At 42.6% G+C, this 20,903-nt stretch overlaps 1 protein-coding gene across 1 annotated transcript in view; it reads left to right on the top strand.

Annotated features, from left to right (window-relative positions):
• The first annotated feature begins 1,014 nt into the window (after positions 1-1,014).
• LOC109875606 (carboxypeptidase D) overlaps positions 1,015-20,903 on the top strand; it is a 33,661-nt gene continuing 13,772 nt past the window's right edge. The window contains exons 1-2 of the mRNA XM_031795783.1: positions 1,015-1,812; positions 2,960-3,207. Coding sequence (XP_031651643.1) covers positions 1,154-1,812; positions 2,960-3,207 — 907 coding nt within the window. The 5' untranslated portion in view covers positions 1,015-1,153. The remainder of the gene's footprint in view (positions 1,813-2,959; positions 3,208-20,903) is intronic.

Genomic DNA, 20,903 nt, shown 5'->3' with positions numbered 1-20,903 from the left:
GACACATATCCCACAGTATGGCATGAAGCCAAATAGTCCTACATTAGATAGCTTGATCCTTGTCAAACCCCATTCAAAAGGGTCGGTCTCTAGACTGTATGATGTGCTACAGGCCCACATAGAGGTATCCACAGACATCATTAAAAGAGCTTGGGAACAAGAACTTGGGTCAGAAATCTCAGATGAGGACTGGGTAGAAGCTCTCAGGAATATAAACCACAGTTCAGTGAATGCCAGACACAACATTGTACAGTTTAAGGTGATACACAGGTTACATTACTCAAAAGTGAAACTGCATAAAATATTCCCGGACACCTCACCACTGTGTGAGAGGTGCAAGCAGGATGAGGGGACGTTGACCCACTTATTTTGGACATGTCCTAAGTTACATGCTTACTGGGCTCTCATTTTTGATTACTTATCTAGAGCCTTTGATAGAGTTCTAGCCCCAGACCCATTGACCGCTCTGTTTGGTACAGTTGATGGGAATAACCAGGAAGGGAAAGCTGTCTCTGTACTCTATTAGCCAAAAGGCTCATATTGCAATTTTGGAAACTGGAGACTGTACCTACCTTTGAAATGTGGTTACGGGATTTAGGGAATGTAATACATATGGAAAAGATTCGATACAATACCTCCAATAGAAGTTCAATGTTTTACAAAATATGGCAGCCGATACTGGATAAATGGTCTAGTCCCGCTTCATAACTGGGTTGACGATATGCTGCTACTCTGTGCTGTACTCCACTCAATATTTATTTTTGGCTTAACTACACTACTTGTAATGACTATATGCTGTCTTCTTATACATGTACCACCTAATAGGATGTTGTTTTATTTTGTGTATGTGTGAGTTAAGTTTTGTTTTGTCCTCTAAATTGGCCATCCCATTCAACAGTACAATGAATGTCATCGTTAGTATTGCTGTCTTTTTTATTTTATTTTTTATTGTAATAAATATATTATTTAAAAATAAAAGAAGAGTGACATCAAACCAAAGCCCCGCCCCTATGAAAGATTAACGGGAAGTTGAATGCATACAGGCAGGCTGACCGGAGAGACAATACTCTAGGTTAGCTAGATAGCAATGTTCTAATCGTTGACCTTTTTATTTCACAAGACTGGATATTCAAGAGGTAGCAGAGTAGGAAACATGGCAACATATTTGCTTGAGCATCGACATACAGCGCCGAAACTATGCGTCTTACTTTTCGTCTTCCTCCTTTTTGTTGTTGGCCCCATCACGGCTCTCAGCGTCGGCGAGGCGAGGCTTGTCAGAAGCAACACCTTCGCGGAAGTGGAGGTAGAAGACTATACAAAATACTACAATTATGTCGAAATGACCCGGCTACTGAAGTTCATGGCCATGAAATACCCTTACATCTCCAACCTGTCCAGTATAGGCCAGTCGGTGCAGGGCAGGGAGTTGTGGGTTATGCGAATCACAAAGGACCCCAACGCTGACGTACCGGGAAAACCCAAATGTAAATACGTGGGGAACATGCACGGGGACGAAACTATCTCGAGGCAGGTGTTGGTGTACCTTGTGAACTACCTACTGACGAGGTATGGAGAGGACCCGCGTATCACGGAGTTGTTGACGAGCACGGATATTTACATTATGCCCAGTATGAACCCAGACGGGTTCGAAAGGTCCAGAGAGGGGGACTGTAGTGGCGACGCTGGGGGTCGTTCCAACGCCAAGAACATGGACCTCAATAGAAGTTTTCCTGACCAGTTTGACAAAATCAACGTCCAGCAAGACGATGTTCCAGAGGTTACAGCTGTCATTAAATGGATCCTGGAGAAAAAGTATGTATTTATTTATTTCTCTCGTCTATTTACATAGACCTACATACAACATTCTTTGTGTTTGTTTAGCTCACATTGTTTATAACCAAATTCAGATGGCTCAAATGTATGGGCTACACCAGGGGTAGGCAACCCTTTTCCTGGAGTGGCGCAGGTACTGCAGAGTTTTGTTCCGACATAGGCACCACACCTGACAAACTGAGGTGATTGATTGCCTAAATTCAACACCTGTTCTTCCAGGTCGGTTAAGTAAAAAATATGAAGTGACTGCGGAACTCCAGGACCCTGGGCTCCACAGACATCGCTTACTGCAAATGGTAACTGCTGCACCCAAGATATTTACTGGCAGCCTGCATCTGTCGTTGTTCCTATTGTTCTTAAGCACCTCCTCATGGACCCCAAATACCACCTCCCTCGCGAAGGATCTCTCCATTTACCTAAGGGCCCACTGTTGGGAATGCCCTTGATCAACAGACTCCAATAGGCCAACATAAGTAGCCTGCCATACAACTTTAGGCCGGCCACCTTTGTCTAAAGACCTGTCAAAACAAGCACTATACCTTCCAGCTGTCACTAAACAAACAGCTGTTGAAAAACATCTAATGATGTTGGCTGGAGTCTTTGCCAATTTCAAGGGCCTTTCTCTGACACGCCTAGTATAGAGGTCCTGGATGGCAGGGAGCTCGACCCTGGTGATTTACTGGGCCGTACGCACTATCCTCTGTAGCGCCTTGCGGTCGGATGCTGAGCAGTTGCCATACCAAGCGGTAACGCAACCAGTCATGCTCTCGATGGTGCAGCTGTAGAACTTTTTGAGCATCTGAGGTCCCATGCCAGATCTTTTCAGCCTCCTGAGGGGGAATTGGCGTTGTCGTGCCCTCCTCACGACTGTGTTGGTGTGTTTGGACCTTGATAGGTCCTTAGTGATGTGGACACCAAGGAACTTGAAGCTCTCGACCTGCTCCACTACAGCCCCATCGATGTGAATGGGGGCGTGCTCGTGTGTGTACTTCAGATCAGCCTTGGATAGTGAAAGGTTTCCCCCCTTGGCCTTGACAATAGTATGTAGACTGCAGACAGTAGATACCAGGCTTACTATATATCCCCTGCCTCCTGATAACAACAACACAATGTTATGTCCCTCCAGGTTTGTCCTGTCAGGGAACCTGCATGGTGGCACTGTGGTGGCCAGCTACCCCTTTGATGACTCGGCCTCCCACAAGATGCAGGGTTACTACAGCAGCTCTGTGGACGACAACCTGTTTAAACACCTGGCGCTGACCTACGCCAAGAACCACCCCGTCATGAGGACCGGGAAACCCAAGTGCCCAGATACCCCCGATGAAACTTTTGAGGATGGCATCGTCAACGGGGCAAAGTGGTACGATGTACCCGGTAAGACTTTTTCCTTCTTAACTGTCAGACCACTGGGTTGCCATGACGATTAAGTCATAGATTAAGTCATAGATTTGTGTCTATTTTGACTTTGTCTCTTCTCAGGGACTGACAAAATTGTGGTCATTTTACTTTTCAGGCGTTCATAATCAGTTGGAGATCAGGTTTTACTCAGCTCAGTGTTGTATGAGTTCATGGCGACACCTTGAAATGAATATCGAATGACATGTACTGTAGACTTATAGTAGGATAATAAAGGGTATTTGATAACATGTATAGTGTGGGCTTTCACTACCATGGTACAGGCCTACTTTTTGTCATTGGGACAAAGCCTGATGTGTGATGTATAGGCTATGTGTTGCCATGAAAAGGGGTGTGATGGTTTCCTCTGTCATTTTCCATGGCCCAATTTTCACAGAATATCCCCCCCCACTCATTTTGGGTCTATTTGAGAACCAATCCAGCAGATCCACAGCTGGGATTGTCTGTCTAGTATTAATTTAAAACCCCACCAATTAGGCAATTTAATCAGAGTATGGCTTTGACCATTACAGAAGAATTAGCACTGAATTTTTACAGTGATTTATTGTAATGTTTGTTTGTGTCAATTAATGCCATAAGGGATGGGTTGCCAACTGGCGATTTGACACCAAAATAAAATTGAATTAATTCATAATGTCATGAATTCATTCATTAAAGGTGTTCCATTGCACTGACTTCACTATCTAGCAAAGCAGCTGTGGCAGAGGACAACAGACCCAGCTAGCTAGTATTGTTTTATTCACCCCTGCAGGACAGACCTGCTCTCTGTTCTCTCCTCATAGAAAGCCTGACTGGTCTCAGGTTATCCTATCTGTCTTACGAGGTGTGTGTGTGTGTGTGTGAGACACGACCTGTCCATGCAGCTTGCTGTCCCCCCACTTCCCCCCTTCATGTTCAGGAATACCAGTGTCTGTGGTCCACAGGCAGTAACCGGACCCCCAGCCTCTGTGTGGCTGCTGTCAGGGGGTTGGGAAGAGAGCCAGACGAGGGACGATGAGATGATACTGTAATCTGAGTCTGAAGGTTTAAGGTGACCGTCATGGCTTTTCCTGTAAAGACATGTGCGGTCACTGTGTGTGTGTGTGTGTGCGCGTGCGTATTTACAGTGAGACTGTTTATCATGTGTCTGTGTGAGTCCAATAGGGAGTTGTGAGTTCCATGTATATTCTCAGACATTCTTCAATAATCCCTGAATCTGCTCTAACAGACTGCCTCTGCTTCAGTTGTAAATTATGACTCGGCAGGAGACTAATTCTGGTTTCTTCATCATTACTCACCTGAATCTAAATTGACTGCCTATGTGGTTAATGGAGACTGCAGGAGATATTTCATCTGATGCATAGATCTCTGTCTTCTATAAGCACTGTTAAAGGAACAGCAGAGGGGTCATTTAAAGTTGGAACTAGGAGGTGTAAGGATTAGGTGTTTTAACAAGCTTCCATTTATTTTATTTATTTAATCTTTATTTAACCAGGTAAGCCAGTTGCGAACATGTTCTCATTTTACAACTGCGACCTGGCCAAGATAAAGCAAAGCAATGCGATGTTTCACATAAACAAACGTACAGTCAATAACACAAAGGAAACAAAAAATAGAAAATCTATGTACAGTGTGTGCAAATGTAGGGAGGCAATAAATAGACCATAGAGGCAAAAAATAATTACAATTTAGCATTAATACTGGAGTGATAGATGTACAGATGATGATGTGCAAGTAGAGATACTTGTGTGCAAAAGAGCAAGAGGGTGAGTAATAATATGGGGATGAGGTAGTTGGGTGTGCTATTTACAGATGGGCAGTGTGCAGGTACAGTGATCAGTAAGCTGCTCAGACAGGGCTGTAATCGTTTGAAGAGCATTCACTTAGTTTTACTAGCATTTTAAAAGCAGTTTGAGGCCACGGAAGGAGTGTTGTATGGCGTTGAAGCTCGTTTGGAGGTGTGTAAGCACAGTGTCCAAAGAAGGGCCAGATGTATACAGAATGGTGTCGTCTAATGAAATATGAATCCATTCTCTGATGAATTTTGAGAATAGACTTACACAATGCTCAATGAGGAAATGACAGGACTGAAATGTACCCAATGATATCGTAGGATCTTATTAGAGCATTACGAATGTGAGTTTAGAATCTAGATAATTGTCATTATGACCTTCCGGGAGGTGACTGTTGAGAAATAGTAATAGGGAGAGGGAGGGAGGGAGGGAGGGAAGTTTAGGTACTTGGCGGTGTGGGTTGACTTTGATAATTGCAATAGATGACCGATAACCTTTTGACAAGCTTTTTTTGTAGACCCATTTTATAGCTAGTTTATCTCTTTCCTGTATGCCAGGGGTGTCAAACTCATTCCATGGAGGGCCTAGTGCAGCATCTCCCAAACTCGGTCCCCGGGACCCCAAGGGTGCATGTTTTAGTTTTTTCCCGAACACTACACAACTGATTCCGATTATCAAAGCTTGATAATTTGTTGATTATTTGAATCAGCTGTGCAGTGCTAGGGCAAATACCAAAACGTGAACCCCTATTGGTCCTAAGGACCGAGTTTAGGAAACCCTGGCCTTGTGTCTCCTTCTTTTTCCTTTCAACTCAATATTAATTAATGAACAGTTTATAAAATACTTGGGCCTATAGCCTAAATAATTTTAAGTAGCCTAGTCCTTTTACTAACCAGCAACACCCACTGCTCTCTTTCTGAACGTTCATATTATTATTATTTATTTTACCTTTATATAGTGTCCCCCGAGCTGACAAGGTGAAAATCTGTCGTTCTGCCCCTGAACAAGGCAGTTAACCTACCGTTCCTAGGCCTTCATTGAAAATAAGAATGTGTTCTTAACTGACTTGCCTAGTTAGACTTAGGGATGCCATCCGTTAGATTAAATACAGAACAGTTCCGTATTTCACTGAAAGAATAAAGGTTTTGTTTTCGAAATGATAGTTTCCGTATTCGACCATATTAATGACCTAAGGCTCATATTTCTGTGTGTTATTCTGTTATAATGAAGTCTATGATTTGATAGAGCAGTCTGACTGAGCGATGGTAAGCACCAGCAGGCTCGTAAGCATTCATTCAAACAGCACATTCATGCGTTTTGCCAACAGCTCTTCGCTGTGCTTCAAGCTGTTTATGACTTCAACCCTATCAACTCCCGAGATTAGGCTGGTGTAACCGATGTGAAATGGCTAGCTAGTTAGCGGGGTGCGCGCTAATAGTGTTTCAAACGTCACTCGCTCTGAGACTTGGAGTAGTTGTTCCCCTTGCTCTGCATGGGTAATGCTGCTTCGAGGGTGGCTGTTGTCGATGTGTTCCTGGTTCGAGCCCAGGTAGCGGCGAGGAGAGGGACGGAAGCTATACTGTTACACTGGCAATACTAAAGTGCCTATAAGAACATCCAATAGTCAAAGGTACATGAAATACAAATGTTATCGAGAGAAATAGTCCTATAATTCCTATAATAACTACAACCTAAAACTTCTTACCTGGGAATATTGAAGACTCATGTTAAAAGGAACCACCAGCTTTCATATGTTCTCATGTTCTGAGCAAGGAACTTAAACGTTTACTTTTACTTTCTTCTCCAATACTTTGTTTTAGCATTATTTAAACCGAATTGAACATTATTTATTTGAGGCTAAATTGATTTTATTGATGTATTATATTAAGTTAAAATAAGTGTTAATTCAGTATTGTTGTAATTGTCATTATTAAAATTAAAATCTTCCGATTTAATCGGTATCAGCTTTTTTGGTCCTCCAATAATCGGTATCGTTATCGGCGTTGAAAAATCATAATCGGTCGACCTCTACTCTGGGCACCTTTCATCCAAGCTACTCAATACTGCCCCTGCAGCCATAAGAGGTTTAACAAGCAGTGCGGCTTGGCTGGGTTGTGTTTCGGAGGATGCATGGCTTTCGTCCTTCGTCTCTCCCGAGCCCGTACGGGAGTCGTAGCGATGAGACAAGATAGTAACTACTAACAATTGGATACCACAAAATTGGGGAGAAAAAGGGGGTAAAATTGAAAAAATAAAATAAATAAAGTGCAAGGATGCATGATAAACAGAGTCCAGTCTCTGTAAGACAGAGGAGGCTGCATACATATACAGTTGAAGTCGGAAGTTTACATACACTTAGGTTGGAGTCATTAACTTGTTCTTCAACCACTCCATAAATTTCTTGTTAACAAACTATAGTTTTGGCAAGTCAGTTAGGACATCTACTTTCTGCATGACAAGTCATTTCTCCTACAATTGTTTACAGACAGATTATTTCACTTATAATTCACTGTATCACAATTCCAGTGGATCAGAAGTTGACTGTGCCTTTAAACAGCTTGGAAAATTCCAGAAAATTATGTCATGGCTTTAGAAGCTTCTGATAGGCTAATTGACATAACTTGAGTCAATTGGAGGTGTACCTATGGATGTATTTCAAGGCCTACCTTCAAACTCAGTGCCTCTTTACTTGACATCATGGGAAAATCAAAAGAAATCAGCCAAGACCTTAGAAAACAAATTGTAGACCTCCACAAGTCTGGTTCATCCTTGGGAGCAATTTCCACAACGCCTGAAGGTACCATGTTCATCTGTACAAACAATAGTATGCAAGTATAAACACCATAGGACCACGCAGCCGTCATACCGCTCAGGAAGGAGACGCGTTCTGTCTCCTAGAGATGAATGTACTTTGGTGCGAAAAGTGCAAATCAATCCCAGAACAACAGTTAAGGACCTTTTAAGATGCATCGGTCCGTGGAACCCTTAACCGATCCAAATCTATATACTCTGTCAGAAAAACGTCACGAATCGTTGGTTCCCAATTTGTTTTTGATCATATTACTTTTTTTTCTACCTTCTAAAAATAACTCATATTTTGTGACAACCTCAATATCAGCAGCCTAGTCACACTGCGCACTGTGCTCTGCTTCATGCGCTGACCAACTTATTCCTGATCTTGCACATCTGTGCGGCATCTTCAGCATTCAAATGCTTGTTAAATGGATTGCGCAATATTAGGCTTTATTATTGAGTGACGGCCAATTGATTTGATAGGTTATTGATATCAAATGCGCTTTTGAAAGTGGTGTTTTACCGGAATATAAGTAAGGTACCAGAGACACAACTCATCTGGCTAATAGCCCAAATGCTGAACAGGGTTTACATCAGATTTGATTTGAATCAGGTTCACCATCAGTAATAGTTTTGGTAGTTTTGCTTTATGCAATCAGTGTATATGGTCATTTTTAGATATACAGGGTAAAGTTGATAATTTCATAATGATGACAGCCATCATCACTTTTGCGGCACTGCATTGTCGAAGCGGGAGGCGCTCACACCATAGAAACTTCCAAACGGTCAAAACCATTTCATTTTGAGACTGGGTGAAATCCGAAGTTGTGCTATATATTCATTGGCTATGTCATGGCTCATTTGTACAGATACATTACTAGCTCACTTTTAAGTGGGTGATGGTTTAAAGCATTCATTGCCTCCCCATAATCTAATAGTGGGGTGGTAGATGCCCACTACCACAGGCAGACAGACGTCAGCTCAAACAGATCCCGCTTATGAGCTCCATCAGATGCAGATTTTAATTTAGTATGGTAAATCAATGTTTATTCACCAAATGTTAATACATTGAACCGAATCTCATTGATTTGTTTGTCTAATCATACCACATCGCTTCGAATCATTTCAAACTAAAGCGTATTTTTCCTGCATTGTATCGGTGCCATGATATGTACGAATCGTCTTGAAAGATGCACATCCCTATCTACTATTTAACCTTTATTTAACTAGGCAAGTCAGTTAAGAACAAATTCTTATTTACAATGACGACCAAACCCTAACCCGGGTGACGCTTGGTCAATTGTAGTCACACCTCTCGCACTGAGATGCGGTGCCTTAGACCGCTCTGCCACTCAGGAGCCCTATAGGTCTGCTATTTGTTTTCCATAATTGATAGTTATCTCATAGATGGGCTGTTGTTTTCTAGCTCACTGACATCACAGCTAACCTGTTAACAGCCATCGGGACAAATCCTTATGCTGTAGTAGAGAACTATATTGAAGAACATATGTGGCCTCATTTACGGTTACAATAATGAAAGCCAATTTGCTCCAGCTCTGCACTGAATGTTATTCAAACAAGTTTGTTTTCCTACTAGCTGGATTAGGTACCCTGTATTCATAGGCTTTGCAGCTTTATGTGTTTGTAGCTTTTGTCTGGTTTCTGGAATGAATCATTTCTTTTCTGGCGATTGAGAACAGGGCTGGTTGAGCAAGGTAGTAGGCCGCTGTGGTTTGGGTAGGAAGCCAATACAAACAGTATTGCAGGGTTGGTAGCCTAATGCTACAAACATTCATCACTGCAAACAGAACAGACGTATGGTGTTTGTAGTGATGACAAAGTTAGTTCTGGGGAATTTCTCTCTTTTAGAAGTCAATTGCCATAAGACTCCCACTTGTCTTGTCGAAGGTCTGTCCTCTTATGATTATCAAAGTCAGTCAATTATCTACTTGTCTTGGGATGTGAGGTTAATGTAGGGCAATTCCACTCTAATGGAATTGTGCCAAGACTCAGATTTTTCACTTAAAATGTATGCCAAACAAAAAACATTGATTTCAAGCTCTATGCATAAGGACTACTCTTAACAATTTAAACAGAACATTTTACAAAAACATATTCATTGATAAATTGCATATTTGGGTATTATTCTATACACTGGCTATTAAGTAAGCATTTCACTAGAAGGTCTACACTTGTTGTATTCTGCACATGTGACAAATAATATTTTTATTTGATTTTATTATTTTAATATGCTCCGCCACCAAACAAGACCTAATTTGGTTGGTCTGGACTGGACCACATCTGAATCAATCATAGATGTCCAAACCTGTGAAACAACCATCAAAGTACAGCACAGTGTAGTAGAGTTCAGTATAGTAGAGTATACTTCAGTACATTATAGTGTACTCAACTTGTGTGCTCAACTGTGTACTGTACTCCTCTACTCTACTGTACAGGAATGTACTGAACTATACTCGACCGCTCTTTACTGTACTGTGCTCCACTGTACTGTACTGTTCCGTCCAAACTTGTGAAACATGGACATCAATGATTAGTTCAGATTTGGTCCGGACCAAATGGAATTATATGTTTGGGCCAAATTAAGGCTGGTCTAGACGTCTGTGGACATTTTAAATCAAGGCTGGTTGGGACCAGACCAAAAAACGATGTCTGTGGACATTTTAAATCAAGGCTGGTTTGGACCAGACCAAAAAACAATGTCTGTGGACGTTGAAATCAAGGCCAGGGCGGACTGACTAAATTTCAACTACATTTCAATGTCCATGGCCTTCCGTGTTGGTCAGTGCTCAGTGGATGAGGATGCTGGTTACAGTAAATGGAAAGAGATGGGGCTCATGGGTCGGTATAAGAGCCGGGAGAGGGAGGTGGCTAAAGGGAAGGCTCGCAGAAATTCTGTTACAATTTCTTTTTCTGAACTTCTGTTACTTATTTGGTAAAATAATTTCCTGTTTTAGTCACTTATCAATTATTTTTATGAATTATTATCAGTAAAAACATCAACTAATTGATAGGTCTTCCTTGTTACTTATTAATTATCCTCCCTCCTTAAATGGGAGAACATTTAGAACATATTGTAAAGATATGTGGGTTTTTGGTAACTGAATTCCAAGACACAAGCCAATGTTTTATTTTGATGTACAGTGCCAGTCAAAAGTTTGGGCACACCTACTCATTCAAGGGGTATTCTTTATTTTTTAAAATTATTTTCTACATTGTAGAATAATAGTGAAGACATCAAAAATGTGAAATAACACATATGGAATCATGTAGTAACCAAAAAAGTGTTAAACAAATCAAAATATATTTTAGGTTCTTCAAAGTAGCCATCCTTTGCCTTGATGACAGCTTTGCACACACTTGGCATTCTCTCAACCAGCTTCATGAGGAATGCTTTTCCAACAGTCTTGAATGAGTTCCCACATATACTGAGCACTTGGCTGCTTCTCCTTCATTCAATTGGGTTGAGGTCGGGTGATTGTGGAGGCCAGGTCATCTGATGCAGCACTCCATCACTCTCCTTCTTGGTCAAATTGCCCTTACACAGCCTGGAGGTTTGTTTTGGGTCATTGTACTGTTGAAAAACAAATGATAGTCCCACTAAGTGCAAACCAGATGGTATCGCTGCAGAATGCTGTGGTAGCCATGCTGGTTAAGTGTGCCTTGAATTCTAAATAAATCACAGACCATGTCACCAGCAAAGCACCATCACACCACCTCCTCCATTCTTCACTGTGGGAACCACACATGCAGAGATCATCCATTCACCTACTCGGCGTCTCACAAAGACACGGCGGTTGGAACCTTAAATCAAAAATTTGGACTCATCAGACCAAAAAACAGATTTCCACCGGTCTAATGTCCATTGCTCGTGTTTCTTGGCCCAAGCAAGTCTCTTCTTCTCATTGATGTCCTTTAGTAGTGGTTTCTTTGCAGCAATTAGACCACGAAGGCCTGATTCACAGAGTCTCCTCTGAACAGTTGATGTTGAGACGTGTCTGTTACTTGAAGTCTGAAGCATTAATTTGGGCTGCAATCTGAGGTGCACTTAACTCTAATGAACTTATCCTCTGCAGCAGAGGTAACTCTGGATCTTCCTTTCCTGTGGCGGAACTCATGAGAGCCAGTGTCATCATAGTGCGTGAGGGTTTTTGCGACTGCACTTGAAGAAACTTTCAAAATTCTATACATTTTCTGGATTGACTGTCCTTCGTGTTTTAAAGTAATGATGGACTGTCATTTCTCTTTGCTTATTTGAGCTGTTCTTGCCATAATATAAACTTAGCCTTATTTTGGTAAAAGACTATTTTCTGTATACTGATTGGCTCAAACACAAGAAATTCCACTAATTAACTTAATTAACAAGGCACATCTGTTAATTGAAATGCATTCAAGGTTACTACCTCATGAAGCTGGTTGAGAGAATGCCAAGTGTCCAAAGCTGTCATCAAGGCAAAGGGTGACTACTTTGAAGAATCTCAAATATAAAATATATTTGTTTTAACACTTTTTTGGTTACTACATGATTCCATATGTGTTATTTCATAGTTTTGATGTCTTCACTATTATTCTACAATGTAAAAAATAAAGAAACTCTAGAATGAGTACGTGTGTCCAAACTCTATTTCTAATCATTTGTAATACTTTTTCTAAGACCCCTTTTCCGTCTGTTTGACATGAAACCAAAGCCTGTGCTTATTCCAATATTGTTTTAATAAGAAATGGTTGAAAATGGCTATACGCCATAATTCCCCTCAAAAAAAGATGGACTCTTAGCTTTGACATGCTCCTATGATCTTCACATGTTGGTATTTATGGGTTCTTTTACATGGAAGTTACCTGAACAAAAACTTCCTGGGAGCTTACATTAATATGTAGTGTTAAACCAAAGTTTATTTTGAATTTACAGTAAAATACCATACTTGTTGTTTTTTGTTACAGTAACTTACAGCTAACTGGCTGCCAGCAAGTTACCGTAAAAACAACTGGATTTTTTTTTTTACAGTGTGATGTTACATTCATTCCTGTTCACCTTTCTCTTTGTCCTCTACCACTTCAGAGTAAAGTAAAGAGGGAGTAACTAACAGGCCTAGTGTATTTACATGTAACCCCACGTAGCCTCTTTAACAACATTCGTTCTTATATTATGTATAGTTCTCATCTGTGAAAGCTGGGGGTGTTGCCCGGGTCAGGTGGAAGATATAGACCCAATGGTTACCTCACAGTGAGATGATGAGCAGTGTTTTCCCTAATTGCTAGCCGCCATCTAAACAGCCGATAACAGACTCATTGTCGGCCGGCTACTTTTTCCACTTCACTTCTTCCACTTCACTTCAGGCTTCTGCTAATTTAAAAGTTTCAAGTTTGCTAGTCAGAAATGTCTGTATAGCCTTCTCCCGCTAGAATGAACGATATGCATCTTCTAGTGATCTATTGATACGACAGGCGCAAAGCGAGCGATGAACTGGAAACACTGCTGGTTTGTCAGTCGGCTGTCTGTCCCGCTGCTTGGTACCTGTGTTGTTGTATTTGTTATCTGTGGTTGGCTGCAGTCACATTTCATTTCACAGAGGAGGGAGAGCATGATGCTCCTTCATCTACTGTGAGTGAATTTACACGGCCCATTTAATGTAAGTGGTAACAATGAGTTGAAATCCACTTAATTACTGTTTTTTGGCACATTCATTTATTTTATGTTGAGTGTTTCAACTTTTATATAGCCAGCCACGGAGTCGGGTGCATGACTTTCCTTTGATTGGCGACCGAACAGCAAATGTTGACTAGTTTATATCCCTTCGCTATTTTTAAATCATACAATATGGTTATGTCCATGGTATCGCATTGGAACAAGTTTTTGGCCAGTTTATTAGGTACACCACCCTGTTCACAAATGGTTCGCTCCTACAGCCAATGAGTCACGTGACTGTGGCTTGCTAAATAAAGCAGGTCATCGAGGCATTCAGTTACTGTTCGAATGAACGTTATAATGGGCAAAATGAGTGACCTTTGACTTTGAGCGTGGTATACTCGTCGGTACAGGGCACGCCTGTTCCAGTATCTCAAACGGCCTGGCTCCTGGGCTTTTCACGCACGACAGTGTCTAGGGTTTACCAACAATGGTGCGACAAACAAAAACATCTAGTCAGCGGCAGTCCCGTGGGCGGAAAAAAAAAACGCTTGTTGATGAGAGGTTAAGGTAAAATGGAAAAATTGTGCAAGCTAACAGGTGGGCAACAAACAGACTAATAATGGCTCCATACAACAGTGGTGTGCAGAACGGCATCTCGGAACGCACAACTCGTCAGTCCTTGTCACGGATGGGCTATTGCAGCAGGCGACCACATTGGGTTCCACTCCTTTCAGCTAAAAACAAGAAGAAGCCACTCCAGTGGGCACGCGATCACCAACACTGGACAATTGAGGAGAGGAAAAATAATCCCGGTTGCGTCATGCTGATGGCAGTCAGGATTTGGCGTAAGCAGCATGAGTCCATGGCTTCATCCTGCCAGGTGTCAATGGTACAGGCTGGTGGCAGTGGTGTAATGGCATGGGGAATGTTTTCCTGGCATGTTGGGTCCCTTGATACCAATTGAGCAACGTTTCCATGCCCCAAAGAATTCAGGCTGTTTGGGAGGCAAAGTGGGGTCTCACCCGGTACTAGCGATTATCTGCGGCTACATTTTGAAAACATTCAATGAAGATGTTGAATCCTCACTGCAGGAACAGTAGGTAGTGTTAAGAGAGCCTCATTCTGGTCCAAAATATGATAACCGATTGAAGGTTATAAAAGGTAATGATACTTCTATGGTATTATTAAAGATATTGATATAGGCCTACTGATTTCATTAAGGTGTCAAAAATGTAGTAGTCAACTGCTGCTTTCTGTGTAGCAAAGCCCATTTTTAACACCTGCTTCATTCTTCAAAACCTGTAGGTCTATTCATGGGCACCCAAGGTATATATTTGCACTATGTTGGGTGGTCTTACCACTGAAAATGTTTGCATTTTTAAAACCATTTTCCTGCAATTCTATATTGTTTCTCAATCTGTACATATGACTTTATTCTCAAGAGGACAGGTTTAATGTTAAAAGGTTATCTTACTTAAATTGTCCTGATCATATAGGGCTAGGCCTAGACGATATCCGAAGAACACACTGAATTTATTTTTACTCAAGACCACAACTCTTTTGATCAATCTGGGAGGTAAAATCTTTAAAGTATTAAATAATTTAGTGCAGTGTATTTGGGATGGAATCAAGCCATTAGAATGTACCAGAGGCTACCAAAATAGAGCTCGTTCTGCAGCCGGAACTCCCTGGCTGGCTACTTTTTCCCTATTTGGCTGGCTTCTCCATGTACTTAGGGAAAACACTGGATGAGGGTGTGTTTAGCCTATTCCAGGAGAGAATGACTTCCCTCTCTCATTGAAGCCACAGAAGGTCAAGGCCGACCACGGTACTGCAGATATTGTTAGCAGAAAACAGGATCCCCATTAAAGTGAATGGAAAAATGGCAAACTTTATGTAAATGGGAAAAAACATCTAAGACAATCATGGCAATCATGGCATCAATAATTGCTTCTAATACACCAGATGTATGTCATTGCAACAATTATTTTTTTAAATAGCACACCGAAGAAATTATAAGGACAATTTTTAGTTGCTACAGTACAAATACCCGGTCGGCCTTCAACTCAATGAGGAGGGGGCAGACTGCAATGTCACTTCCTGGAGTAGCTCAAACAGCATGAGACGTCATCTTAACCGACTTAATTTGGCTTTAATGTACTATAGAGTATTCATATAAGAATGAATGGTGTCACATGATTGATGGCTTTGTCCATTCATACACTACATGACCAAAAGTATGTGGACATCTGCTCGAACATCTCATTAAAAAAATCATTAGCATTAATATGGAGTTGGTCTCCCCCTTTGCTGCTATAACAACATCCTCTCTTCTGGGAAGGCTTTCCACAAGATGTTGGAACATTGCTTCGGGGACTTGCCTCCCTTCAGCCTCAAGCATTAGTGCTCTTGTGCCGATGTTGCTTCCAGAGGCTGTTTGGAAGTCAGTAGTGAGTGTTGCAACTGAGGACAGAGTTTTACGCGCCACCATTTCGGCGGTCCCGTTCTGGGAGCTTGTGTGGCTAACCACTTCAAGGCTGAGCCATTGTTGCTCCTCGACGTTTCCACTTCAAAATAACAGCACTTATAGTTGACCCTCTAGCAGGGCAAAAATTTGATGATCTGACTTGTTGGAAAGGTGGCATCCTATGACGGTGCCACGCTGAAAGTCACTGGGCTCATCAGTTAGGCCATTCGACTGCCAATGATTGTCTGTGTAGATTGCATGACTGTATACAGCCGTCAGCAACTGTTTTGGCTGACATAGCCGAATCCACAAATTTTGAAGGGGTGTCCACATACTTTTGTATATACAGTCATTGGTGTATCCTGCCGGGAGGGAGGATGTGGAGGTTGGGTCTGATAGCGCTCATAACAGGACCTCTAGCCTATGTCTGGAGGATGTTTGCTCTCAGATATTGTCTACTATGACAGGCAAATCGTTAAACACGAAAAAGTCACTATAAGATTACTATTATTAGAAGCATTGTTACAATGCACACTGTAGTCTTTTTCATGCTAAGGTTATTAGCCAGTGTCCATAGAGGCACTGTCAGAGACATAGCCTAGGCCTGTTGCACCCTGCTGGTGTCACCATAGGGGACTAAGCCCTTGGGAACTATTCTAACTAACATCTCTAAAGTACTCTCTAATAGGCTCATATGGTGCACTGCCCTGTTGATCTGTTTCACCACAGCTGTCGGCTTAGCTTAACTAGACTGGGGCTTGCACACACCCTGACATTTAACAGCCATGCAAGGCAGGCCAACAAGTGTTGCAATGTTTCCTCTACCATGACTCAAGCAAAATATTATGAAAACTGTAGAAAAATACTTTGTGCTATGCCTCCGCCATAAGGCCTGGCATCAAATAGATTTATAATAACCCACCAAACAACTGTCTTGTGGTTTTATATCTAAACTCTTCAAATCAAATCCAAGTTTATTTGTGATGTGCGCAGAATACAACAGGTGTAGACCTTAAAGTGAAATGTTTACTTACAGGCTCTAACCAATAGTTCAAAAAAGGGTGTTAGTTGAACAATGGGTAAGTAAAGAAATAAAACAACAGTAAAAAGACAGGCTATATACAGTAGCGAGGCTACATACAGACACCGGTTAGTCAGGCTGATTGAGGTAGTATGTACATGTAGATATGGTTAAAGTGACTATGCATATATGATGAACAGAGAGTAGCAGTAGCTTAAAAGAGAGGTTGGTGGGTGGTGGGTGGCGGGACACAATGCAGATAGCCCGGTTAGCCACTGTGCGGGGGCACTGGTTGGTTGGCCCAATTGAGGTAGTATGTACATAAATGTATAGTAAAAATTACTATGCATATATGATAAACAGAGAGTAGCAGCAGCGTAAAAAGAGGGGTTGGGGGGGGGCACACAATGCAAATAGTCCAGGTAGCCATTTGATTACCTGTTCAGGAGTCTTATGGCTTGGGAGTAAAAACTGTTGAGAATACTTTTTGTCCTAGACTTGGCACTCCGGTACTGCTTGTCATGCGGTAGTAGAGACAACAGTCTATGACTGGGGTGGCTGGGGTCTTTGACAATTTTTAGGGCCTTCCTCAGACACCACCTGGTGTAGAGGTCATGGATGGCAGGCAGCTTAGCCCCAGTGATGTACTGGGCCGTACGCACTACCCTCTGTAGTGCCTTGTGGTCGGTCGGAGGCTGAGCAATTGCCGTACCAGGCAGTGATGCAAACACTCAGGATGCTTTCGATGTTGCAGCTGTAGAACCTTTTGAGGATGTCATGACCCATGCCAAATCTTTTTAGTTTCCTGAGGGGGAATAGGCTTTGCCGTGCCCTCTTCACGACTGTCTTGGTGTGTTTGGACCATTCTAGTTTGTTGTTGATGTGGACAGCAAGGAACTTGAAGCTCTCAACCTGCTCCACTACAGCCCCGTTGATGAGAATGGGGGTGTGCTCAGTCCTCCTTCTCCTGTAGTCCACAATCATCTCCTTAGTCTTGGTTACGTTGAGGGATAGGTTGGTATTCTGGCACCACCCGGCCAGGTCTCTGACCTCCTCCCTATAGGCTGTCTCGTCATTGTCGGTGATCAAGCCTACCACTGCTGTGTCGTCTGCAAACATAATGATAGTGTTGGAGTCGTGCCTGGCCATGCAGTTGTGGGTGAACAGGGAGTACAGGAGGGGACTGAGCACGCACCCCTGTGGAGCTCCAGTGTTGAGGATCAGCGTGGCAGAGGGAACCGATTATTTGTGTTGCTACCTACCCTCACCACCTGGGGGCAGCCCGTCAGGAAGTCCAGGATCCAGTTGTAGAGGGAGGTGTTTAGTCCCAGGATCCTTAGCCTAGCGATGAGCATTGAGGGTACTATGGTGTTGAACGCTGAGCTGTAGTCAATGAATAGCATTCTCACATAAGTGTTCCTTTTGTCCAGGTGGGAAAGGGCAGTGTGGAGTGCAATAGAGATTGCATCATCTGTGGATCTGTTTGAGCGGTATGCAAATTGGAGTGGGTCTATGGTTTCTGGGATAATGGTGTTGATGTGAGCCATTACCAACCTTTCAAAGCACTTCATGGCTACATACGTGAGATCTACGGGTCTGTAGTCATTTAGGCAGGTTGCCTTTGTCTTCTTGGGCACAGGGACTATGATGGTCTGCTTGAAACATGTTGGTATTACATACTCAATCAGGGACATGTTGAAAATGTCAGTGAAGACACCTGCCAGTTGGTCAGCACATGCCCGGAGCACACGTGGTGGTAATCCGTCTGGCCCCGCAGCCTTGTGTATGTTGACTTGTTTAAAGGTCTTACTCACGTCGGTTACGGAGAGCGTGATCACACAGTCGTCCGGAACAGCTGATGCTCTCATCCCATGCCTCAGTGTTGCTTGCCTCGATACGAGCATAGAAGTGATATAGCTCGTCTGGTAGGCTCGTGTCACTGGGCAGCTCGCGGCTGTGCTTCCCTTTGCAGTCTGTAAGAGTTTGCAAGCCCTGCCACATAAGACGAGCATCGGAGCCGGTGTAGTATCATTCAATCTTAGCCCTGTATTGACGCTTTGCCTGTTTGACGGTTCGTCACAGGGCATAGCAGGATTTCTTGTAAGCTTCCGGGTTAGAGTCCCGCACCTTGAAAGCGGCAGCTCTACCCTTTAGCTCAGTGCGAATGTTGCCTGTAATCCATGGCTTATGGTTGGGGTATGTATGTACAGTCACTGTGGGGACGTACTTTTTGTGGCTGTTTATTTACCACCACAGAGAGATACTGGCACTAAGACCGCACTCAGTCAGCTGTATAAGGAAATAAGCAAACAGAGGCCGCCTCTGGGTGAGTGGTTTCCTGTTTGCTTATTTCCTTATACAGCTGACTGAGTGTGGTCTTAGTGCCAGTATCTGTCTGTGGTGGTAAATAAACAGCCACGAAAAGTATGGCTGAAAAATCTTGAGGCAAATAGTGTGACCTGCAATTTTATCACAATATACTCTACTTCAGGTGAGCAAAATCTAGAGACTTCCTTAGATTTCGTGCACCAGCTGATGTTTACAAAAATGCAGCGTATATCCCGCTACGTTGGCGAGTAGTATTGATGGTAACGGCAGCTTTCCCAGTCGCCCTCGCCGGGTCCTGACCAGGCATCCGGCTCTGTCCTCTGTACCTGCGTCGCTTTCTCTTGCAAATAACGGTGATGTCGGCCCTGTGGGGTGTTTGGAGAATGTCTTGTGCGTCGTCCTTGTTGTAGAAAACATCTTTGTCTAATTCGAGGTGAGTGATCGCTGTCCTGATATCCAGAAGCTCTGGATAGCACAATTGGTTGGGCGCCCGTAAAACTGCTGCCATTTCTTACTGTGCTATTTTACAACAGTCTTTACCAGTCAACCAAAACCACAGAACCCAGAATGAATCTGCAGGCCAGCCAGTCACAGTGATGCAGCCATTTGAGAGGATGTTCAACAGCTGTACCACTCTGTGTACCACTCTGGCTTGTATTCTAGCTGGTCCTGGGCAGACTCAGTATTGTGTTAGTAAGGGCTTACTCTGTGCTTTCTGATACCTTTCCTCTCTCAGTGAGAAGTTGCCTAACACACACACATTCAACCCTGATGTGTGTGGATTAAACAGCCACCATACTGGATATTACTTTTTTGTTAACTGGTCCCTGGTAAATTATTAGTCACTAACTAATGATGGCTGGATGGACACTCACTTCCTCTCCCCCCTGTTTCTCCTCCTCCTGTTCCCCTCCTTTCCCTCTCTGTGTCAAATACCTTCTGAAGATTCCTGTATTAGGGTCACATCCTGTAGTTGGCTAAATCACAAGCAGTCACGTTAGCTGTCTCTGCTGTGTGTGTCATTTGATTATGTAAATGCTGAATCTGCTGTGTTGTATCTTGCCCACATCATGCTGTCTAATATCATATGCACACAGCAGCATTTCTAACCTGAGGCTGGTAGGCCTCACACATTCAGATGAAAGAGCTGGCGTTGTTTGTGCTGTTTGTCTCCTGTGAATTAGTGTGTGGATGCGTGCATTTGTACCCTGGATTGTGTCTGTTTAAGGATGACAGAGTGAGTTGGCCTTGTTTGTGTGAATGATGGTTGAGTATCCTACTTCTATTGGGTTCAGGATTTCCGTTAGCTGGTAATAACCAGCTTTTGGATGATTTTAATAACATTTACAAAAATAGAAAAGCCGATAAATAAAATTGATGCAGGCCAATTGTCCGGGAGAAGAGAAAAATCTCATTGCGAAATAATGCTCTTTTAGACTTTTCGTTGATTGAAGTACCATTTGATGGAAATAGATTTGATTGGTCATGCTTATCGGTCTATACTCTATAGGTTACTTTGCGTAATTTAGTGGAATTAAATTGGCGTGTGCGTTTGTTATGCATCTTATTTATCACACGTGTAAAGCATAGAGAGATACAAAACCTTTGAGTGTAAAATCTGTCAGA

This window comes from Oncorhynchus kisutch, linkage group LG18 (assembly GCF_002021735.2).
Source record: "Oncorhynchus kisutch isolate 150728-3 linkage group LG18, Okis_V2, whole genome shotgun sequence".
NCBI classification, from domain to species: Eukaryota; Metazoa; Chordata; class Actinopteri; order Salmoniformes; family Salmonidae; genus Oncorhynchus; species Oncorhynchus kisutch.
The sequence above is the reverse complement of the archived record's forward strand: the minus strand, read 5'-3'. Positions and strand labels throughout refer to the sequence as shown.